This window comes from Natrix helvetica (genome assembly GCF_964273705.1).
Source record: "Natrix helvetica genome assembly, chromosome: 3".
NCBI classification, from domain to species: domain Eukaryota; kingdom Metazoa; phylum Chordata; class Lepidosauria; order Squamata; family Natricidae; genus Natrix; species Natrix helvetica.
Window position 1 is genome coordinate 177,275,479 of NC_138549.1, and position 24,258 is coordinate 177,299,736.

At 51.4% G+C, this 24,258-nt stretch overlaps 1 protein-coding gene across 2 annotated transcripts in view; it reads right to left on the reverse strand.

The window, feature by feature from the left end:
* RPRD1B (regulation of nuclear pre-mRNA domain containing 1B) overlaps window positions 1-24,258 on the reverse strand; it is a 47,788-nt gene that overhangs the window by 7,363 nt on the left and 16,167 nt on the right. The window contains exons 3-7 of one of the 2 annotated variants that reach the window (XM_081948128.1): window positions 20,175-20,308; window positions 16,985-17,097; window positions 13,882-14,008; window positions 12,574-12,749; window positions 602-3,086 (exon numbers count right to left, since the gene is read on the reverse strand). In XM_081948128.1, the coding sequence (XP_081804254.1) occupies window positions 2,937-3,086; window positions 12,574-12,749; window positions 13,882-14,008; window positions 16,985-17,097; window positions 20,175-20,308 (700 nt within the window). In that variant the 3' untranslated portion in view covers window positions 602-2,936. Of the gene's footprint in view, window positions 1-601; window positions 3,087-12,573; window positions 12,750-13,881; window positions 14,009-16,984; window positions 17,098-20,174; window positions 20,309-24,258 lie in introns of those variants that run through there. The other variant, XM_081948129.1, reaches the window with a different exon arrangement.

Here is a 24,258-nt window from a genome sequence, read left to right on the forward strand (position 1 = left end):
TGCCCTCGGGGGCCTTGGAGAAGAGGCTGACCTCCCCCCTTCTTTCTGGCAGCCCCCCAAATATTGGAAGATGCCATCATGTCACCCCAAGTCCGCCTTTTCACTAGATTATACCAAGGTTCCTGCAACAGTTCATTTATATGTTACATCTATCTTGTTTTTAAAGGTATTTTCCCTTTTTCTTCTTTTTTAAAATAGAGCAGAGATTTTGTCCCAGAGTTGCTCTTTTTCCAAAAGAAACTGGACTTTCTTGGGGGTTTTTTTTCCTTTGAAGACATTTCTCTTCTCATTCAAGAAACTTCTTCAGAACCTAAGAAGCTTCTTGGATGAGAAGGGAAACATTTTCAAAGGAAACATCAAGAAAGTCCATTTGCCTTTTGGAAAAAAATACCTTTATGCTGGGCGGACTTCCACTCCCAAAATCTGGGGCTTCCTGGGAGTTGAAGTCCACTCATTTCAACTGGCTGGGGAATTCTGGGAGTCAAAGTCCACAGGTATTTAAGTTGCCAAAATTCTTGCTTTAGATTTTGAAAACCTGTTATTGCTTCACCTCCGGGGTCTGTCTGGCTCCAGGAGTGGAGGGAAAAACGACGCAAGGGAGCAGCTTCTTGCCCACCGAGTGACACCCGCTTTATTCAAAAATATATTTATGAGACATTTCAGAATATACCACAGCTAAAAGGACCACCTGTCCCTCTAAATCTCTAAATCGATTCATGTACAGGTTTAAGAAAATGCCTCGTGGGGGAGGGGAGGGTGGGGCAGATCAGATCTGAGCCGAAAGACCACACAGTGCAGAGGCTGTTGGGGGAGGGGAGGGGTCTTCGTCACAGGTCCCGCCTCGACCTCGAAAATCAAGTGATTTCAATGACCGTGAAACCAAGGATGGAAAAATCTGGGGTGGGATTGAAAGTTGGGACTCTGCAATTCGGACACGCTCGCTTGCACACCCGCCTGCACAAAAGAGGAGGGGGCTCTTCACTGCTGGGAGGGGGGGGGGTCTACGAAGGGGATCAGCTCCACTTGCTTCCAGAAGCAAAAGACCCCTGGAAGTTGTGCTTCCTCCACAAGAGGTTCGGGGCCACATCTGCCAAATTGGGCGGACGGAGAAGACGGGGGACCCGCGGCCCAAATCGGCCACCCTGAGAAAGGGATTTGGGGGAGGGAGGGAGGGGCACCCAGCAGAAAGCCCAACCCTTCCATGTAATGAGGGCCAAGGGATTGGATCGAAAGCCTTCTAAAGCAGGGGTCTCTAACCTGGGCCACTTTTAAGACTGGCGGACTTCAACTCCCAGAATTCCCCAGCCAGCCGTGCCAGGTTTGGTCTTTTCCCGCCGTTCCTTAGAGCGGAGAGATTGCAGAAGGAAGGATGGCAAGAGAGGAAGCAGGCCACAAGGGGGGCTGTGCGTGAAAAGAAATGCATTAGTGCCGGGGAATTCTGGGAGTTGAAGTCCACGAGTGTTGGAGTGTCCACCCCAATCTAGAGGCGAAGCTTTTGTTCATAGCTTAAAGCTAGGTTTTCTTACCAAAGGCCCTCTGCTCTTGGACTCATTTCCTATAAATGCTCTGGAGCCTGGGGAGGGCGAAAAATGGCTTTAAAAAAGGGTGAACTCAGCTGGCACAGCGCACAGCTGACAGGGCAGCACCTCGTGTGCCCTGACAAATGGCTCCGCGTGCCATAGGTTCGCCATCACTGATCTAGGATATAGTGTTTCTCAACCCTGCTGCAAAATAGGTGGACTTCAACTGCCAGAATTCCCCATCCAGCCGTGCCTGGATATGTGTGTGTATATATATATATTTCTGCCACTCCCTTGAGCAGAGAGATTGCAGAGGAAAGGATGACAAGAGAGGAAGCAGGCCACAAGGGAGCTATGCATGAAAAGGAATGCATTTGTGCCGGGGGAATTCTGGGAGTTGAAGTCTACGAGTGTTAAAGGTGGCCAGGGTTGGAGACCTTCCCTCTAAAAAGGAGAGGAGAGGATGACTCCTATGACCACCAAATATGCAAAGAAGAGCAGAAAAGCCCCCCTCCCTGGTGGGGGATCTTATGGCAAAATGAATCTTTTCATTTCTACTTTGGCTGCGTTGCAAAATGGAAAAGGCCCGCATGCAGGGGACAGTCCGACCTAGGGGGTAGATCCAGGGCCATGGGCCCTGTGCATTGCAAGAGGGCAGCAGAAAATGTACCCACTGACTATTCCTGTCCTTCCTGCAGACCGGCCGGAGGGGGGGGGCTGACAAGGGAATTCACTGGCAAAGTTTCACGGCTTTGGAGATTAAGAGGAGGGGAGATGCTTTACTGAAGCCCCCCCAATTTGAACCTTCCGGCACTTACCCTGTGGAAGGAGAGACCTGGGAAAGTGGGGAGGGGGAGCAGGAGCGGCTTTTGCTGACCCCCAGTCCCAGGGCTGAAAGCAGGGGAAGGGGCCACCGGAGCTGATTTGGGGGAGGGGGAGGAGGTGATCTGGGTGTCCCAGTGAAGAGGGGTGGAAGTTCCCCTGGGCTGATCCGTCAAGCAGCTGCCTCTGCCATTCCTGACTCACGGGTCGTCGTCCCCCTCCCCCCAAAATCGACAGTGACACCACCACCCCCCAAAAAAAACCAATCCAGTTTTTGCTTTGTTTTTCTGTCAAACACAGGAGAAGAAAAATAAAACCAATACAGAACTCAAAAATTCTTCCAAGGCTCTGGGCACACATGATTTGTGATCGCCGGAAGTGCCCCCTCCCCAAAAAACAAGAGGCGGTGCTCTTCGCTGTCACCCGATTGGGCACCAGCCCCGGTGGAGGTGGAGATGGGCGCAGGCCGGGGGTCTCTGCCCGCCCCTTCCGAGCTCAGCGTCCCGCGAGGATCCCTCATCCTGACGAAAGGGGTCTGGTGCCGGGGCAGGTGGGCAGGCAAGGCAGACCCTTCCCCCCCCTCCGTTTTGTGTCCTAGTCAGTAGAGAAAAGGTCCCCTGCGGAGGGGAGAGGCGCCAGCCCCCCTGTGACGTTGGGCAGAAGCGAGAGGTCCGGCAGGCTCTGGATGTGGGACTTCAGCTCTTTGCGCACCTGGGTTACTCGGGCCAGTTTCTGCTTGTATTCCTGCGAGGGAGAAAGAGGACATCCGTTCACTGGCTTAGTTATTTTCTCACATTTCTGAACTTTGGGGGAGGTTCTGAACTGCCCACCTCCCTCAAAAAAGAGGCTCTCAGGACTGCAGCCATCTTTTCTTTTGGGTCTTTGGCCTGCCACACTTTCTATTACTCTACCATGCCTTTTTCTACTGTGGGAAAATGGGAGTGGGGATTGGACGGAGGTAGATGATGTGCAGACATAACAACATTCTTTCTAGAAAGCCAAGGTCATCCTTTGTCTCTGCACCTGACCGGAACTGGATGGGTGGAAGCTGCCTGCATGGCAGGGGAAGATTGGACCATGGGATGAACTTGTGGGGGTGGGGGCAAGATTTTGAACTTTCAACTGGGTGGGGGAAACCAGGAAGCTTTCAAATTTGGGTTTTCCCAGATGGGCCAACAAGGCTCTCTTCATCAATGGGAACTTTGAGGAATCCTTTGCCTCGGACTCTGATTTAATTTCGGATGCTATTTGGAAGCCTGACAGGTGATTTCTTCCCTGTGGAACTTCATCCCTGCTAAGATCAGGTTGGGCCCCACCTTCACTCTCTTTGGAAAGGCCCTGAAGATGGGATTCCGTCTGCGGGTCTAGAGACCCCAGGGAGATACGGAGCCCAACTGAGGGGTTGGGTTGATGGGGGTCACCAGGAGGGTGGGGGGCTTCGTTGAGCTTTGTGCTGGGATTTTACTTCTCTAAGGCGTTTCCACGAGAGAATTGAGCAGCCACCAGAAATGCCTTAATAAATAAATAAAGCTGTAAACCCCCCCCCCCCCAAAGCACAACAGTATCAACCCACCGCACAGATGTGGCCATCACCCACAAGAGTCGTGAACCTGCCCAGCTTTCTGAAGGAAGGTCTGCGGCTCAGGGAAGCGCTGATCTGCCCTCATAGCTATGGGGATGTTAGGGGAGGGATGGGGCAGCCACAAAAGACCTCTGCACAGGCAGTGCCTCCAGAAGAGAGAGAGAAGCAGGATAGGAGAAGGAAGGAAGGAAGGAAGGAAGGAAGGAAGGAAGGAAGGAAGGAAGGAAGGAAGGAAGGAAGGAAGGAAGGAAGGAAGGAAAGATGGAAAGAAGGAAAGAAAGAAAGAAGGAGGGAAGCTGGCTAGATAGATAGATAGATAGATAGATAGATAGATAGATAGATAGATAGATAGATAGATAGATAGATAGATAATTATAGGTGCATAGATGGATACATAGACAGGCAGACAGACAAACAGACAGGACCATCTGTTTCTTAAAATTAGCACCCTAACATACCAATAAATCACTAATAAAATAGGGCAGTATAAAGTGGCTGCTTTTGATTGATTATCTAGACCCGCGCCAGTCCGGCTTCCGACCCGGGCACAGCACAGAGACGGCCTTGGTCGCATTGGTTGATGATCTCTGGAGGGCCAGAGATAGGGGTTGTTCCTCTATCCTGGTCCTATTAGATCTCTCGGCGGCGTTCGATACCATCGACCATGGTATCCTGTTGCACCGGCTAGAGGGGCTGGGAGTCAGGGGCACCGTCTTACGGTGGTTTGGCTCCTACCTCTCTGATCGGACGCAACGTGTGTTGACAGGGGAGCAGAGTTCGACCCGGAGGCCACTCACATGTGGAGTGCCACAGGGATCGGTACTCTCGCCTCTCCTGTTCAACACATATTTGAAACCGCTGGGCGAGATCATCCGTGGTTTTGGGGTGGGATATCATCTGTATGCTGATGATACTCAGCTATACATTTCCACCCCGAACCACCCCAATGAGGCCGTCGAAATAATGTCCCGGTGTCTGGAGGCCGTACGGGTCTGGATGGATGGCAACCGACTAAAACTCAACCCTTCCAAGACGGAGTGGCTGTGGCTTCCGGCCTCCCGGTTCAACCAGGTGTTTCCATCTCTGGCCATCGGGGGCGTCCAACTAGCCCCCATGGAACAGGTGCGCAATTTGGGCGTCCTCCTGGATGCCCGGCTGTCCATGGATAACCATGTAACAGCCGTGGCAAGGGGGGCGTTCCATCAGGTCCGCCTGATGCGCCAATTGCGCCCCTTATTGGACCGGGATGCCCTACGCACAGTCACCCATGCGCTAGTGACGTCTCGCCTGGATTACTGCAATGCTCTCTACATGGGGCTTCCCTTGAGATGCACTCGGAGACTACAGTTGGTCCAGAACGCGGCCGCGCGGGTGATTATGGGGAGGACTAGGTACTCCCCTGTAACACCTCTCCTGCGCGAGCTGCACTGGCTTCCTGTGGTCTACCGAGTGCGTTTCAAGGTTTTGATTATGATCTTTAAAGCGCTTCATGGCACAGGGCCTAGTTATATGCAGGATCGCATCCTGCCCCACACATCCCTACGACCAATTCGCTCACACAGAGAGGGACTTCTCCGGGTGCCGTCCGCCAAACAGTGCCGGGGGGCGACACCCAGGAGCAGAGCCTTCTCTGTGGTGGGCCCAGCCCTGTGGAATGACCTCCCCCGTGACATCAGGATTACTTCCGATCTCCGCTCCTTCCGTGTTCAGCTGAAGACCCACCTCTTTCAATTATCTGGCCTGGCTCAATCGTAATTATTCTTATTCCTCCTAACTGTTTTTAAATTGTATTTTAAACGTTAAATCTTAATTTTTATATTGGGTTTTTACAATTGGGGTATTTTAATGCGGGTTTTTTAACTGTCTATATGATGTAAATTGTTTACCTCCTCCGAGTCCGTGTTTGTGTATCTGTATGTATGTTCTGTATGTACGCCTATGTGTTTTATATATTTTCTATGTTTTATATGCCCCATTGTACGCCGCCCCGAGTCCTACTTGGAAAGGGAGCGGCTAATAAATTCAAACTTATTATTATTATTATTATTTTGGGAAATAAGACTTTCCAAGAAGCACTTATCCTTCAGAGACACACACAGAGGCTTCCTGTGGGCTAAAATACGTCTATTAATGGCAGCTCTCAAACTATTTATAGCCCTTGCAGCCGAAAGAGTTCCCAAGTCATCTGCCCAGTTCTACTCTGGCTGTGGCAGGGAGCCCAGGAGGCGGCAAAGGCAGGCAGAGAACGCCAAGGGTTCCGAGTCAAGGTTTTCCCACACATGCACACACACAAACACAGAGAGAGAGAGAGAGCAGAGGGAAGAGGAATGAGTTAAGAGTTGAATCTGGAGTTTTATTTGGGATGGAGGAATCTCTTCAAACATCTCAGGAGATTCTCTGTCCTCCAGGCCATGGTTCTCCCAAAGGGGCTTCCCACCCACCCACCCCCGCCCCAAAGGCAGCTGAATCTTTTGTTTTTTTTCCTAGAAAACAGGAAGCTTCAGAACTGAAGAAGCTTCTTGGATGAGAAGCAAAACATCTTCAAAGAAAAACAAAGCCCAGTTGCCTTTGGGGGGGGGGGGGAAATAATGGGACTCTCTGAACATCCTGGTGGGGAAAAAAGGAAGATATAGCAGAGATTACACATTATTCTCTATCTGAAAGTGGCTTTCTAGATAGGACCCCAGTCCCAAAGCCAAGATGGAAGCTGCACTGGGGCAGGGAGGGGAGGGGAGGCAGGCAGGCAGGAAAGGAGGCAGAGAGGAAGGAAGGAAGGAAGGAAGGGAGGAAGAAAAAGGAGGGAGGAAGTAACAGAAAGGGAGGGAGAAAAGGAATGAAGGAAGGAGGGAGGAGAAAGGGAGGAAGAAAGAATGAAGAAAAAGGAAAGAAAGGAGAGGCAGAGGGGAAGGAAGGAAGGACAAAGAGGGAAGAGAAAGGGAGGGAGGGAGGAGGGAGGAAGAAAAAAAGGAGGGAAGGAAGAGGAAGGGAAGGAGGGAGGAAAAAACAGAGGATAAAAGGAGGGAGGGAGGGGGAATTTACTGCTTTTCCATGTCCTAAATCCAAGAGGACGGGGGGGGGGGGGGGCTCTAACACGTCCCAAATGCTAGCTTGGCTCCATTGGAATTCTCTCTGTGTTGGAGGGCAGGCCCCCACCCCCACCCCCCCCACCCCCGGCTTCCCCCATGAGAGCACGTCAGGGGCTTCCCCCTCATCTCATAAAGGCCTTTTTTTTAACCTTGGCAACTTTAAGATAGGTGGAGTTCAACTCCCAGAATCCCCCAGCCAGCTCTCTTTCTCCCTCCCTCCCCCTCTTCCTTCCCTCCCTTCCTTCATTTCCTCCTTCCTTCCTTCCTGAAATGTCATGAAGGCTTTACCCTCATGCATAGCGTGCTAGGAGCTTTTCTGCAATTCTTCAGCTACAAGTAGCCCTTGTGTTATGGCTACATTTCTGTCGCTAAGTGAGGCCTTGGTTAAGTGGGCTATGCCCTATTTTACAACTTTTCTTGCCGCAGTTAAGTGAGTTGTTAAGTCAGTCACACGGTTGTAAAGCGAATCCGACTTCCCTGTGTGTCGGAAGGTCGCAAAAGGGGATCAGGAGGAAACCCCCGGGGACACTGCGACCGTCGTAAATACGAGTCAAGTTGTCAAGAGTCTGAATTTTTATCACCTGACTAGAAGGGATTTGTAGTGGCCGTTAAGTGTGGAAAACGGCCGCAAGTCGCTTTTTTCAGTGCCGCTTCAATGCCAAACGGTCACTCAACAAATGGTTGTAAGTCGAGGACTGCCCTTCCAGGGGGGACCAAGGGAAGCCCATGGAAGCGATCAGGGGGGCGCATGAGAAGTGCACAGCGCTGTTGGGAGGACTTCTCTTCCCCCGTCTCCTGTCCATGGCTGGAAACACGCAGGACAAGAGTGGTCAGAAGCTAGGCTTCCATGGGCATCGTCCCTCTGGTCTCGCCTCATGGGGATCTGCAGAGTTCCCAACTCCACAAGACACGGAGATCACTGGGGAACCCTGCAGGAAAAGTTGGTCTCCATCCATCCATCCATCCACAGGAGATCCCAAAATCCCCTTAAAAGGAAGATCTTAGAATGAGCGGAGGTGGATAAATTGACATCCAAGGACATCCAAGGAGAGGAGGAATCAGAGTACGATTTAGTTTCAGAAAAACGGTACAAATGGTTAGAGGATAGAAATAAGAATTTGGGAATTGTAGAATGTACTGTACAAGAATTAGGAAACAATGATGAGAAAGTAGGAAAAGTAGGATTTACAAAAGTAGAAAAAGATATACGATAGAATAAGGGTAATAACGACTGTCTGATACAAACAACCAAATATAAAGACTATGAAGTATTAAGTAACAGAGTAAGAAATAAAAGGGCCATCAATGTAAAATTAGAATGCATAGAGGGAGAAACGATACTTGGAAGGATGCACCGATTGCTTTCTGCTGTAAGAAGGAACGTACAATTCCAGGGCTGTCTGTAAGTTTTGTTTATGTTTTTGTCAATGTGTTTAAGTGTTTAGAATTAAAAAAACAACACAAAACAAAATCCCCTTAAAAGGAGGTGACTTCAAGCCGAGATGCAACTGGACCCAGAAATGACCCGTGGCTTGTGAAGGCCCCCCGGAGCCTCTGACAAACACCAGAAGGGCAGGTGTCGCCCTGGGGACCTGGCCCAGCATCAACTGGCAAGGGAAGCTCCGCTCTTTAAAGAGTCTACGGGAAAAACAATGCCCCCCCCCCCACCGTCCTCCAACAAAATATAAATTAATAGCACCAGGAATGGCCCTTAGACCTCTGCACCTCTTCAGGGGGGTTTCCAGCCCTCCCTAAGCGGTTCACAGCGTCAGCCTCTTGGCCCTCAACAATCATTAAACTATGTTTAATGGATAACCAGTGACTTTATTCTTAACTGTAAAAACCGCTGCACAAAAACTTGTAACCAAACGACATGCTTGATGAAATTGTGTTTCTTTCTTTTTTCTCCTTGCTCTTGTTCTGTATGTGTTGTTTTGTCTTTTTTAAAGAAAAATAAAAATAATAATATAAAAAAAAACAATTTTGATCCTCATTTTACTGACCTTGGAAAGACAGAAGGCTGAGTCAACCTTTAGGAATAAGGGAGGGATGGAGGGAGGGAGGGAGGGAGGGAGGGAGGTTTTCATGTAGAAAGAAGGAAAATACTGGGAGGGAAGGAAGGAAGAGATAAAGGCAGGAAGGTAGCAATAGCACTTAAGACTTATATACCGCTTCGTAGTGCTTTACATTCCTCTCTAAGCACCTGAATTTTGATCACTGAACCATGGGGGTCGTAAGTGTGAGATACCTTTTTGAGTGCTGTTGTAACTTTGAGCAGGCACTAAACCAACTGTCATAGGTCAAGGACTACCTGTGCTCAACTGAGCCCAGAATGATGGTCTTTGGGTTACGGCCGCCATAAAGCACTAATCCTCGACTTACAACGCGACGTTACTATATCAAAAGGGAAGCCAGAATTTCAGGCGCTTAGTTGTTGCTCTCGTAAGACGAGGCACCTTCCCCTGCAAGCCCGGCTGTCCGCGTGGCGGTCATTATGCAGAGCACGGGCCGCCCGAGGGGCTGGGAGAGGACCCGGGCGCTGGGTGAATGGTCCTAAGTCGAGGAGTTTTTACTCCTTCTGGTTGCAACACGGAGAAAACTCCTGCTTGGCTTTTTCCAGCAGGCCCCTTGGAGCCTTCCAGAAAGAGGGAGGATGCGTGGGGGCCTTTCCAGCCCCACCCCCACCCCTGGCCGGGAAGGAGGGAGGAAGGGAGGAGTTCAGGATGGGGAAAGGGGGCCCCGGTCAGAGGGGCTGAAGAGTTCAGGGCCCTTCCAGGCCTCCTGGCTCAAGGCACCCGAGGAACCCCTGGAGGCCTTTGATGGGGATCCCACGGATTAGTCAGCAGCAACTTCTTCTCCCTGGGAATCTTCACCACCACATCGCCCGTCCCGGCCCCAGAGAGAGGAGAGAAGGAGGCCCCGCTGGCTTCTTCTCTCTGGGGCCCCAAAATAAGCACTGGGGCGGATTTTCACGGAAACACGATTTCAGGGTGATCAGCCCGGCTGGGCGCCCCGACCCCCAGAGCATGCCCGAGGGGGACCAATGGGAGCCAGCGGAAGGAGCAGAAGGCAGGAGATGCCGCTAGAGGTGAAGAGGAGCCTCCCGTGGCTGCCCGCCATCCCGCCCACTGCCGCTCAGATTTCCCGCAACCCTTGCGGTGCCTCCGGATCGCCTGCCTCTCCCCGCCCCCACCCACACCCCCAGCTCTGCTTCCGCCTGCTGCTTGCCCCAGGGACTCAACTCACCTGTGCTGCGGGGGCTGCTGCCAGAGACTGTCGGTCCGTGGGTGCTTGCCCACCCCTTCACTAGGGTGTATTTTGGGGGAGGGCTTATGTTAGGTACACATGTTTAAAAAAACCCCCACAGGGTGGGCTTATTTGGGGGGTAGGTTGTATTTTTGGGGAAACAAGTATTTTAATAACTGGGTGTCAGCCCTGGTGCGCTTGGTGGCCTGGGGCTGCCATTCCGGTGGGGGGCAGAGAGCCCTGTGAGAGCGTCACACCCACTCCGTGCCATCCGAACTGGCGAAGCCACTGGGCGGATGAGCAGCTGTGCAGCGGGGTGGCACCTGCGCACTGGGTGCGCCTATCCGTTGGGAGCCTGTTAGCTCCCAGGTGAGGGGCAGGGTGGGGCCGGGCACAAGCTTAAAGGGTGGAGGTGAGCACCGGGTGGCTGGCCCTGACTCTATTTCCCCCTGGGGATTGTCAGCCCGTGCCGGACAAAACAATTGCGAGGCAGGACTGAGTTCTTGGCTTTCTTTCTGCGAATGACCGGATATCCTGGCACTGGACAGCTGGAGAATTACTTTGAAACGTGGACAACGGACGGCAGAAAAAGAGTTTGGCCCTTTGAGTGCTAGAATTCTGGTGGGAAGAAGGGCGGGCGTTTCTCCCCAGCATGTTTAAAGTCAGTGGCTGATCCATGAGCCCCTTTCTCTGCTGGAAGTTGGCTCCAAGCTTCCTCTTCCCACAAAGGCCTCTTTCCTAAGCTCTGGGACGATGTTTCCCTTATTGCAGGGGGGTCCAAACTTGGGAACTTTAAGACTTGTGGACTTCAACTCCCAGGATTCCCCAGCCAGCTCTGCTGGCTGGGGAATTCTGGGAGTTGAAGTCCACAAGTCTTAAAGTTCCCAAGTTTGGACCCCCCTGCCTTATTGGGTGAGGAATTAAGCACTCTGGCGAAATTGGGGCTGGGTCTGTGGGTGCCTGCTGTGCTCTCATCTCACAGCAGATGGTTTCTGCTGCAGGTACAGGCGGTCCTCGACCTACGGCCACAATTATGTTGTTCAGCAAGACATTTGGTTAAGTGAGTTTTGCCCCAGTTCACGACGTTCCTTGCCACGTTTGTTAACTGAATCGCTGCAGACGATAAGTCACTAGCCTGGTCGTTAAGTGGATGCGGCTTTCCCCTTGACTTTGCTTGGCAAAAGGTTGTCGTGTGACCCCCCCAGGGCACTGCAACCATCATAAACAGAGGAGTCGGTTGCCAAGTGCCTGAATTTTGATCATGTGACCACAGGGATGCTTCAACGGTCATTAAGTGTGAAAAATGGCCACATTTTTCAGTGCCGTTGTAACTTTCAGCGGCCACTGAAATGAACCATTGTTAATTGAGGACTACCTCCTTGACTTATAGCCATTTGTTCTAAGTTATGAAAAGTCACTGAAAAAATGTGGCTTATGACCAGTTCCCACACAGAGGACGGTTGCAGCATCCGTGGTCATCTGTGATCAAGAGTCACGTGGTCCTCGACTTACAAAAGTTCATTTAGTGACCATTCAAAGTTACGATGGCACTGAAAACAAGTGACTTGTGACCATTTTTCACACTTACGACCTTTGCAGCGTCCTCTGTGGTCAAAATTCAGAAGCCTGGCAACTGGTTCATATTTATGACAGTGGCAGTGCCCGTGTGTGTGTGTGTGTGTGTGTGTGTGTGTGTGTGTGTGTGTGTGTGTTGTGAGCCCCTTTTGCGACCATCCAATAAGTCAAGTCGGTGGGGAAGCCAGATTCACTTTACAGCTGTGTTACTCACTTAACAGCTGCAGGGATTCACTTAACAACGGTGGCCAGAAAAGACGTAAGATGTCTATTTAACAAATGCCTCACTTAGCAACATAAATTTGAAGTGGTCTCTCCACACACCATCCTTAGTGAAGTGTGCAAACCAGCTTGGGCCGTCCGTCCGCCCTCAGATGGAGGGTCAAGAGCCCCCTGGAGGTCTGGAGGTGGCGGATGAGGAAGAGGGGGAACAGCTGGGCCCAGTGCCTGATGCGTGGATGCGCAGAAGGCAGAGGAGAGGAGAGCAGTGGAAATCTATGGGCTGGTCCTTGGGACGGAAGAGCCACCGCTGCTAGCGAAGCCCCTCCCCAGCCCTGGGGATCAAAGGCAGGGGGCGGAGATGAGCAGATGAGGAAGACAACTATTCATCTCCCTGCTGGACGGACCTGTTAGCCTGAGAGAGGAACCTTTTTTTGCCGGGGCTGTTGGCGCTCCTGATAAAGAAACCATTGATTTAAGGGTTGGTGGCGTTTGGGGAGCTGCTCAGGACAGCCAAGCTCACCTCTAGCTTCTTCTCCTTCTCTGTCAGCACGTCCTTCTGGGTCTGTGTGTACTCAATCAGCATGCGTGCCAGCTGGCGCCGGTCTTCCAGTTCTGCGGCTAGCCGCCCGTTGTATTCCGCCAGCAGCAAACACGCCTCGTCCACCGTCTTTGACAGCCGCTCTGCCGCTTCTTTGTCTGCGCACAGAAGAGGGAAGCGCCTCACAGTAAGGAGTCCACACCACACCGTCTGCGACAGGAAGTGGCCATCCTTCTCCACACGCCAACAACCACACAGCCCAGGTAGTCCTCAACTTACAAGAGCCCCAAATGAGACATTGGCTAAGTGAGTTTTGCCCAGTTTCCCTAAAGGGATTTCCCCCCTCCCTGGAAATTGGCAAGGAAACGTGCTAAATTGCAATTACAATATGGTGGAACACCACACCAAGTTGTAAATGGGAGCCAGCTGCCAAGTGTCCAAATTGTGATCGTGTGATCCTGGGGAGGGGGGTTGCCTGTAAGGGACCTTAGGCCTGCCACACTTTCTATTCTTTTACTATTTATTTTATTTATTTATTTCTTAGATTTTTAGACCGCCCCTCTCCCAGAAAGGGACTCGGGGCGGTGTACAGTCAATACAAATAAAATCGGTCATAATAATAAAACTATGCATTTTCTACGGTGGGAAAATGGGAGGGGGGATCGTAGGCAGTTAGATGACATGCAGCCATAACAACATTCTTTCTAGAAAGCCAAGGTCATCCTTTGCACCTCTGCACCTGACCGGAATTGGATGGGTGGAAGCTGCCCGCGTGGCAGTGGGAGATTGGGCCATGGGATGGACTTGTGGGTGTGGGGGAAAGATCTTGAACTTCCAACTGGGTGGAAAACCCAGGAAGCTTTCAGATTGGGGTTTTCCCAGATGTGCCAACATGGCTCTCTTCATAAATGGGAACTTTGAGGAATCGTTTGCCTCGGATTCTGATTTAATTTCGGATGCTGATTGGGACCCTGACAGTTAGTTTTCAACCGTTATTATTAAACATGAGTTTAGGCTGTGGCTTCTTCAAGGGCCATTGTAATTCCAAACTGTCAATAAACTGATGGCAGTTAATACCAGGAATGGGGATATTTTGGTCCTTTTATGACTCGTGGACTTCAACTCCCAGAATACCTGAGCCAGGAATTCTGGGAGATGAAGTCCGTAAGTCTTAAAGGGGCCGTGGTTCTCCACCTCTGACTTATCCCATTCACCTTCCCACTGAAGCTCTTACACAGCCAGGACTCTTCCAAGTGCACTGAGGTTTTGGCCCTCTGAGCAGAGGCTCACCTGTGATCTTCTCCAGCAGGGACACATCCTGAACCTCCTGGGGAAGAGAAGCAATCTTCTGCCGCACGGTGGCATCGCCCGAGGCGGCGTTCTCCAAGTCCTGCAGGGCTTTGATCAAGTCCTCCGCCTGCCCAGGGGAGACAGAAGAAGATTCCCGCTGTGGCTTCCCCAGAGAGATTCACCCCACCGCCCTACTTCTGGCACCGCTCCCCCAAAGCACCACCCACGCTGCGGGCGCTTGCTGTCCGGACAAACAAAGGTGCCCTGGCCACAGAGGGTCAACTGTTTGGCTGGTGTCGTCCGGAGTGCCCTATATCAGAGCAACAAGGATGGAAGGGACACTGGAGGTCTTCTAGTCCAACACTTTGCTCCAGCAGGAGACCCTAGAGAGGGCTCTCCAAAGGTTAAGACCTGGGGACGTTAATTGCCAGAATTCTGGGAGTCTTTCTTTCTTTCTCTTTCTTTCCTTCCATCTTTCTTCCTCTTTCTTTTCTTCCTTCCTTCCCTTCCTTTTTCTTTCCTTTTCTGTTTTCCTTCCTTCTTTCCTTACTCTCTTTCTCTTTCGAATTCTGGGAGTTGAAGTCCACAAGTCTTAAAGCTGCCATTTTGGAGACCCCTGCCCTATACCATTCCGGAGAAACAGCCCCCGTGATGGAGAACCCACAACTTCCTGAGGCAGGCTGTTCCACTGGTTCATTGTTCTCCCTGTCAGGAGGGGATCAGGACTCTCTCTCTCTGCCTGCATGTTTACCTGCCCAGGTGACCCTTGGCCAAGCCGACTCTCGCTAAAACCTTCCTCCCAGGAACCAGGGAGGTTTAAAAATGCCGCTTCATTGCTTCTCTGGGACTGACTCATCTTACGACCAAAATCGGGCCCAGAATTTCCATGGCCCAACAAGGTGGCTCTTAAGTGAGTCATGACAAGCTTGATGACTCTTTGCCATACTTGTTATTCATTCATTTAGTATTATTTTTATCAATAACTCAAGGGGGCCAACATAACTAACAACCACCCTGTGAGGTGGGCTGGGCTGAGAGAGAGGGGGGGGAGCCCAAAGTCACCCAGCTGGCTTTGGAGGCTAAAGCAGGACTAGAATTTATGGCCTCCTGGCTTTCTTTTTCGTTAAGTGAATCCTACGGTCATTAAGTGAGTCCAACGGTTGTAAGTACGAGGACTGAGCGTTAAGTCACTTTTTTACAGCACCACTGTAGCTCTAAGTGAGTGGTGCGCTGGCCTAGAGGGGGAGCTCTGGCCTCACAATCAGGAGGTTGTGGGTTCGATCCTAGGTAGAGGCGGCTATTTCTCTCTCTGGGCCCAATGAGAAAATATCTGTGAACAAAACTCCGCATTGGCGACAGGAAGGGCATCTGGCCAGTAAACAATTAGCTCCATTCCGTTGCCTCAACTCCTACCCAGATTCAAGGGATTGCAGGGTCATTAAAAGACGACTCTAAAAGAATGGCTGTAAGTTGAGGCTACTTCTACACGTGAAAGGCAAGGGGGAAAAACCCCAGAATTGTCATATTTAAACAAGGGTTGATCTCCTCAATCACTTTCTCAAAAATTCTTAATATTCCACACATTTGGCAAGCGACGAGGGAGGCTTCTCCGGCCTGCTGTTGGGGAGCGTTGGCTTCCTCTCCAAGAGCCCAAAGGCCGTGTGTCCACAGGGGGAAGGTGGTTTTTTTTTTTGGGGGGGGGGGTGTTCCAGATGCCTGCCTGGAAAGTTCAAAGGAAGACCGGTGCTTTCCAGAGATCGTCTCCTGCGGACGGATCCTTCATTCGCACGGCATTCCTTTGAAGCCTCACATCTGCAGAGTGTCCTCCTTGGTGGAATAAATGGAATTTAAGGCCGTGGCTCCATCCCAGGAAGCCCAAGAGGCCCCTCCCAAGAGGAAGCAGGGGGGTGAAGCTGCTCTCCTGCTTAACGGAAGGGCCTTTTCAAGCCCTTTTAAGGAGAGACGGGCCACGAGGCCTCGGAGAGGGGGGGCGGGGGGAGGCTCTGCAAGGTGCCTTTTCCAGGGAAGGCAGGGAAGGCAGCTAGACAAGAAACCGGGAGATCACTGGGCTTATCTGGCCTCTGTGATTTCGGAGAGGTTCCAGAGATGAGGTTCCTGCCCTCATCCCTCACCAGGGGGCAGCTGCCCACCACTGGAAGACATCTGGCCCTTGCAAAGCAGCCCCTCCGAAGGCCTGGAGGACCTCACAGCAGGGGCCCAGGTGTTCAGCAGAAGGAGGAAAAGGAGAACTTGCCCCCAGAATTCCCATTACACCCTGCTGGTTTATAGTGGAGACCCACATTGATCTGTCTCTAATCACCTACCCTTATCTATCTCCATCTCCCTATCAAGTCTCTCTCTCTCTCTCTCTCTGTCTCATCTACCGATATATCTATATATCTATTTCTATCCATCATGTTATCTAATCACATAGGAAAGATGGTGGCATAAAAATTTAATCAAAAAATAAAACTTACCTACCTTTCTACCTATCTATTTCTATAACTGTATCTATCACTATTTCTCTCTCTCTCTCTCTCTCATCCATCCATCCATCCATCCATCCATCCATCCATCCATCTATATCATCTATCAATCATCTATCTATCCATGGATCCATCCATATCTATCAATCATCTATCTTATCATCTACGTCTGATCTCTATCTGTCTTTATCTCCATAATCTCTACCTTTATCTCTAATTTCCTACCTCTGCTGAATGACTGACTATCTATTTTATTTATCTCTATCTCCATTTAGCTTTAATTTACCATCTCACTCTCTCTCTCTAAACCCCTACTTTCTCTGTCTGTCTATCTGGAGTGTGGAGAGACGTCACGCAATAACCCTTCAATGAAGGGCCGGGGGCTTTAAGCAAATAAAGCACTTTCTCCTCGGCCTTCCAGGGGTCTCCAGCCAACTCCTCTTGCTCCCCATCAGCTGCAATCCTGGCTGAGAACGAGGGGCGTGGGAGTGCAGCCAGCCAGAGGGCAGGAGAGAGAAGGGGGGGGGGGAGGAAGGAGATCCGTTCGTGTGAAGGGCTCCCCCTGGTGGCTGCTTGTGGCTCTGTCTCCTGGAGGGGCCGCCCTCCTGCCAGCGTACCAGAAGGGGCCCCGTGTTGGCCTCCTGTGGGGAGTAGCTCCCGGGGTAGTCGTCGTCCTCCTCCTCCTGCATCTGCTGAAACGTCCTCTTCAGGGACTTCTTCTCCTCTGTAACTGAGAAGGGAAAGGGGCGTTTCGCCTTTGCAACACCAAGGGGGGCATAACTGGAAAAGAAGCCACGGGCACTCCAAAATGGAAGGCATGCCAAGTCGGCCTCAAAGCCTTCCTTGACCAGGGGGACTTGCAAGGTAACCGATGACCCAGGGCACGGCACATACCCCACCCCAGAATAAGCCGGTTCTGTTCCTCTGGGCTCCCTTCAACCCTGCACTACACACACACACACACACACAGCCCAACCTACAAGTGGCAAAGGGCCCGGGCTCCCCTCATACCCAGAGGCATCGGAAACTCACCCAACTTCCCAAGGCCAATCAAATCAAATCCTAGAATGCTGGGGCTGGAAGGGATCTTGGAGGTCTTCTAGTCCAACCCCCTGCCCAGGGCGGGTAGCCAAGCCTGGCATGGGTGTCCTGCCCATCATACAAGCAGATTTCAGGCATATTTCTGCCCTGGGGAACATTCCCCCCCACAGACACACACACATACACAGACAGATGAGAGCCTCCTTTTCCCCCCCGAGTTCATGAAAGTCGTGAAAACATGGCTGCGTGGCCTTGGGTGGGGCAGACGGAGGAATAAGCAGCTGGTTGGCGCCCTGAAATCCCTCGGTGCCTTTTAAGTAACCTTGAATACTGAATTTTAATCATCCCCATTTTATTTTTCAATTTTATATACTGTTTTTATCTTTTAATATTTTAGTTATATGTTGCCCAGAGTCCCCCTGTGAGGAGGAATAAATAGATAAAGGATAGCTAGCTAGCTGGATAGATGAGGGATGGATGGATGGATGGATGGATGGATGGATGGACAGATAGACGGAGTAGATGGAGGTGGATGGAAAGGAAGGAAGGAAGGAAGGAAGGAAGGAAGGAAGGAAGGAAGGAAGGAAGGAAGGAAGATAGCCAGATAGCTAATACAGACAGACGGAGAGAAAGACAGATAGATATATGGTAGGTAGGTAGAAGAAAGGAAGGAAGGAAGGAAGGAAGGAAGGAAGGAAGGAAGGAAGGAAGGAAGGCAGGCAGGCAGGAAGGAGATAGCCAGATAGCAAAGATAGACAGACAGGATGGATGGATGGATGGACCAATGAAATGGATGGGGAGACGGAAAGACAGACAGACAAATAGTAGGTAGGTAGGTAGATAGGAGAAAGAAGGAAAGAAAGAAAGAAAGAAAGAAAGAAAGAAAGAAAGAAAGAAAGAAAGAAAGAAAGAAAGAAAGAAAGGAAGGCTGAAGTCCAAACATAGATATATTTACTGTTCCCATGGGGGGAGCCCAACCGAGCATCAGAAGGGCGCACCCACACCGCCCTACTTGAAAAGCAAGCACACGCTGCCCAACCCGAGTGGGAAGCCACAGGGTCCATAAGTCACAACCGGCTGCTTTCTGCGTAGCTCCCAGCCCAAAGCAAAGCCGGCGAGGGCTCTGTGAGCCTTCCCATAGGAGGCCAGGAAGCTCCCACAGCCCAGAGTCCAGAGCAGGTAAGGCCCAACCGCCTCAAAGCAACCCTTGGGACATCACCTCCCTCTGTAGACTCAGCTGCATGAGTGCGCAGGAGAGGCAGCCAGTCAGGGGTGGGTGGTGGGAGAGGCGGAGGGGAAGGAACTCCTCAATTCAGCCCAGGGTCCCCTCCAGAGGGAAAGGGCAGGAGGACCTCAACATTCCTCACACGCAAAACCCACTTTGCAATCCTGCTTGGCATAATTGGAAAATGGTGAGGAATTGTCCCAACCAAGAACTAAGGAGAAATTTCCTAACAGAACAATTAACCAGTGGAACTGCTTGCCTCCAGACGTTGTGGGGGCTCCACCACTGGACGTTTTTAAGAAGAGACTGGAGAACCATTTGCCTGAAATGGTAGAGGGTTTCCTGCTTGAGCAGGGGGTTGGACTAGAAGACCTCTAAGGCCCCTTCCAACTCTGCGATTCTATATTCTATTGTACTCTGTCTATTCCATTCCATTCCATTCTTCTCTTCTATCCCATCCCATCCTTCTATTCTATTCTATCCCATCCCATTATTCTATCCTATCCTATCCCAAATGGACCTACCGGAAGTTCAGAAATGGCCCATTTCTGGTTTCTGGAGGGCCTCCGGGGGAGGCTGTTTTTGCCCTCCCCAGGTTTCAGGTGGGCGGGGGTTTGTGCACACATGCGGGGGGGGGGGGGAATTGAATTATGGGTATCATCAGTGCACGCTTTCGGCACCTGAGCCAAAAAAGATTAGCCATCCCTGTTCTATTCCATCCCATTTCTATTCCATCCCATCCCATTCTAATTGGGAGCGCAGCTACCTGGGATTTTCCCCACAATGGGGGGGCACAATTCATTATTCAAAGCCTCAGATCAGCCAGGATGCAACCCCATCCATCTCCCACCCGACCCTGCATGAGAATGTGGGGGCTTTTGGGCAGGTGTCAAGGTGGAGGCAGATGGCTGGCAGCTGTAGGAGAAGGGATGCCAGGAACCAGGCCTGGCAGAGAAGCTGCAGCCGCTGCCATAGCAGCTGGCAACACCGAGGGAAGACGGAGCAGGAGCTGGCCAGGGAGCATCTGCTGCCCCCTCCTACAAAAAGATTGGGTGTTCATAAGTCACTCACACACCAAACAGTGGGTGAAAAGGGGCTGTGGGTCGCTTCCTTCAGTGTCGCTGCAGCTTGGAACGGTCACTAAACGGACTGTTGTAAGTTGAGGACTACCTGCAATCTGGAAATTGAGCGCAGGGCCTGCCTCGGGGGTTGAATTCCTATTTTACCGAGAAAGGAATGAAGGGAGAGCAGTGTGTCGATCTATTTGCAGGCCATTTCGCTCTCGTCAGCTAGCCCTCCCCTTCTGGGATTCGAACCTGGCTAGCTGACGAGAGCTAAATGGCCTGGAAATAGATCCGACACCCTGCTCTCCCTTCATTCCTTTCTCGGTAAAATAGGAATTCGACCCAAAAGTAGTTTGTCGTGGAAGCAGCTCCCTGCGAAGGTTCCTGGATTGGGGCTAAGAAGCGGAAGCAAGTGACGCTCCATCCCCTGCTTGGGAGGACCAGGTCTCCCCGGAGGGAAAAAGAGGCTTGACCTACCTTTGGGTTGGGGGCTATTGGAGTCCTCCATGGACAGTTTCAGCTGCTGTATGAACTCCCCGCCATACACGCTCCTCTCCTGCCAGATGGTCAGCAGCCGTTCCAAGGGCTTCTTGCACCCCTCGTCTGCCTCCCTAGAAGGGGGGGGGGAGAAAGGGCAAAGGGTCAGCCTGGAGCTCTGACACAAAGCTTCAAAGGCAGGAAAAGGAAACGGGGATGCCAGTGGCAAGGGGGTACCCTAAAGTCCTAGGGCTGGAAGGGACTTTGGAGGTCTTCCAGTCCGAAGGGTGTGGGGGGCCTACTCTTCTCATCTGCCACACCCGTTGTCAACTCTGAAGCTGGCCTGACCGAGGCCATCGTGGAGGCTTCAGGGTTGCCACACGGGAGCTGAGGGAGAGGGAGGGGGGAAGAGAGAGAGCTGGGGTTATGTAGCCAAAACAAAATACTTTCTCCTGAGAACCAAGGACATTCCCACAGGTGGCTGGAGAGAGGAGGAGTGAAGTTCCCAAGCAACCAGACAGCACCTTGATTGGACCGTGGGGCTGATTGTTTGGGAATGGAGGAAAAACTTTTACTTTTCATTAGTGGGAAACTGGGGGAACTTTAGAGCTTTGTGCCAATGAGGTATCTCCAAATAAAACTGCCCTTTGAGGAATCTACCTGCCTCGGAGTTCTGTTTGCTATGGGCGTATCGCTTGGCACCCCGACACCCTTGTGAGGAGCAGAGCAGTTAAGAAATCTCCAACGGCCAAGAGAAACGGCCCTTTGTACACCTGACTTTATTCATTTATTTAGCCTTTGGTTGAATTCCTCGGCTTACGGCCACCATTCAGCCGGCCACCATTTCTCTTGCTGAAGGAGACAAATTGTTAAGTGAGCTTTGCCCTATTCTGTGACCTTTCTTGCCACAGTTGTTAAGAGAACCACTGCAGTTATGAAGTTATTAACATGGTTGTTAAGTGAAGCTGACGGCCGAAAAAAGGGGATGGCGTCAGGACCCAGAGACACTGTGACCATCGTAAATATGAGTCAGTGGCCAGGCCCCAGAATTTTGATCACTTAACACACACACACCCCGGTGTGAGCATGCTACAACGGTCGTTAAGTGTGAAAACTGGTCCTATGTCACTTTTTTGAGCGCCTTTACAAACTTCAAACGGTCACTAAATGAACGTAAGGCGAAATGTAATGCTCTGATTGACAGACATCTGGATTTTTAAAAAGAATAAGTGCTTTCAAATGCGTAAGGCTCTCTCACCAGCAGAGAAAGGAATTACATACAGGCAGCCCCGGACTTACAACAGTTCATTTAGTGACCGTTTGACGTTACAATGGCACTGAAAAAAGTGACTTATGACCATTTTCACACCATTGCCACCTCCCCGTGGTCACGTGATCAAAATTTGGATGCTTGGCACCCGACTCACTTTTACGACAGTTGCTGTGTCCCAGGGATCACGAGATCCCCTTCTGCGACCTTCGGACCAGCAAAGTCAATGGGGAAGCCGGATTCACTTAACGACCTGGTGACTAACTTAACAACTGAAGGGATTCACTTAACAATAATAACTGCCAGGACTCATGAAAAACATGGCAAGAACTGTGTATAAAATGGGGCTAGGCTCCCTCAATGTGTCTTGTTTAGCAGCAGCAATTTTGGGCTCCGTTATGGTCATAAGCCGAGGACCGACTGTAAACCCGCAGCCCTCTTCCCCACCCCAGAGTCTCCCCGATGCCTTGGGTGACGTCCGTCCTCAGCCCAAGTAGCCCGCAATCCCCAGACGAACGAAGCCCCTTTCAGAACCTGCTTTTCCTAATCTTTTCTGTGCTCCAGATAGCGTCCAGGCGGAAGGCCTCCTCTAAATAATGTCACACGAGTCTTTAACTAGCTCGTAATATATTAGCTGCCAGGAAAGAACACGGAGCCGCTCGGTTTATAGCTTGCCCCACAGTGAGGGAAGAGTCACCCAGTGACAGATGGAACGAGCCAAGCAGAAAGACAATCTGGGAAGGAGAGAGAGAGGGAGAGAAATATCTGATCAATCCCTACCACTTGGGATGCTGACCTCACTTAAGAGCCTGTTCACATACAGCCGAGGCCTGCCGAAGGACTGCCAAACACACAGAGCTGCCAACTGGGGTCTGAAGGAGGCGTAAGGGTATTTCTAGAGGGGATGATGGGCGCTGCCAGGCGTCTGGCCGCTGTTCTAGATTCTCCAAATGTATCGAGGAGGAGGAGGAGGCGAATTTGCCCAGGATCTGAAAACATTTGGCGGTGCACGGAAAGGGAAAGGAAACCGAAGCGAGGTTGGGTGAAGCGAGGCCTTTTGTGACGCCCGGCCATTGTGTGGGCAGGAGAGGGTTCAGCCGCCGTGTGTCGCTGATTGTCGTCTTCCAGGGGATTCTCCTTTTTCCTGCGTCAAATGCGTCTTTCCTCCCTGCTCTCCCGCAATTTATTCCATTTCTTTGCATCGTAAAGAGTGAAGCTATAAATTCTCCGTGACATCGTCTGAACCCGCGGCGGCCCACTGCGCCTTTCCCAGGAGAAGAAGTGGGCAAGTGGGATGCCCTCACTCACCCCCTAGACTAGAACTCACCCTCCCCTGGTGACTGGCCCCAAATCAGCCAGCTGGCCTGGATGCTTAAAGGCGAGTAGAGTAGAACTCATCGCCTCCTGGTGATTGGCCCAAAGTCGCCCAAATGGCTTTCATGCCTAAGGCAGAACTAGAACTCACTGGTTTCTAGGCCAGCACCTTAACCACTTGCACTTAACTGAAGTTGGGAAGAAAAAGGGCTTTAATCTAAAATGTAGAAAACATAGAAAGAGGGGAAACAAAATGGCAGAAAAAGACATCATGGCCCAGGAAGTCTGCCCTTCAAATGTTTTAATTCTAATTTTTTTAAATTTTTTGTTGCCGACTGGACAAGCGCTTATCCCAAGTAGAGAGAAGTCCAGTGGCACCTTGGTACTCAACGCTTTGAAACTCATCGAAGGTGGTACTCAATGCATTTCTGACATGAAAATGTGCTCACCGTTTGCTTGGTACGCAACGCACAAGCTGGAACTTGTCGGTGTGGGCTGCCTGGTGACTCACTCTGTTCTTTCTTATGGGAAAAACTCTGATCGGCACTCATCATTTTTGGTATTCATCGCTCCTTCCGGAATTAATTAACCATCAGAGCAGAGGTACCAGGGCATGTTTAAACCAGGGGTCCTCAAACTACGCCCGCAGAAGCCATTAACCGGCCCGCGCGGGACCACGAGGCTGCCCTGCCCACATCGCCTCGCCTACCCACCGGCCCCCACCCACCTTCTGGAAGCCAGGGAGGCCAAAAGCGGGACTCGAGAGGCCTCCGCACGTCCTCCGCCTCCCCGGCCTCCAGGAACATTCTGCCGCTTAAAAATGGGCACGTTTGTGGGCGGCAGAAGGCTGCTGGAGGCCAGGCAGGCCAAAAATAGGACATGCAGATGCCGTTGGAGGCCAAAACTGGTCCATTTTTTGCTCTGAGAAAGGGGGGGGGAAGGGAGGGAGGGAGACACACACAGAAACGGAACTCCACACTCCAAGGCAGCCACATCCCTTCACTAACTTGCCTTCTACCCCCAGGAGCATAAGAAATTGAAGTTTAATTTGTGAAGATTGTTTGGACTGTGAAATTGCCCCCCCCCCCGTCACATGACCACCTAGCCATGCCCATACAGCTGGTCTGCTCGCCCCCCAACAGTCTGAGGGACTGTGAATTGGCCCCCTGGTTTAAACTCAATTACTGACGACTGACTCACTATCTTTTGTCTGAAGCGGTACAGGGTTTCCCGCCTGAGCAGGGGGTTGGACTAGAAGACCTCCAGGGTCCCTGCCAACCATGTTATTCTGACACCAGCGTGGGAAGAAGGTGGTTCCAAGCTTCCGCCACTCTTTCTGGGAAGTCCTCCTTTCTCACCTGCTGTCAGTCAGAGGCCATGGCTCCCACTTAGCTCTAGTCAGGGGCGTCTGGCCAGACCCTCTGCAGAGCCCACATCCCATACGCACCAACGCACTGGGCAACCCCTTCCCATCTCTACTACAGCAGGGGCCAAAGGGCA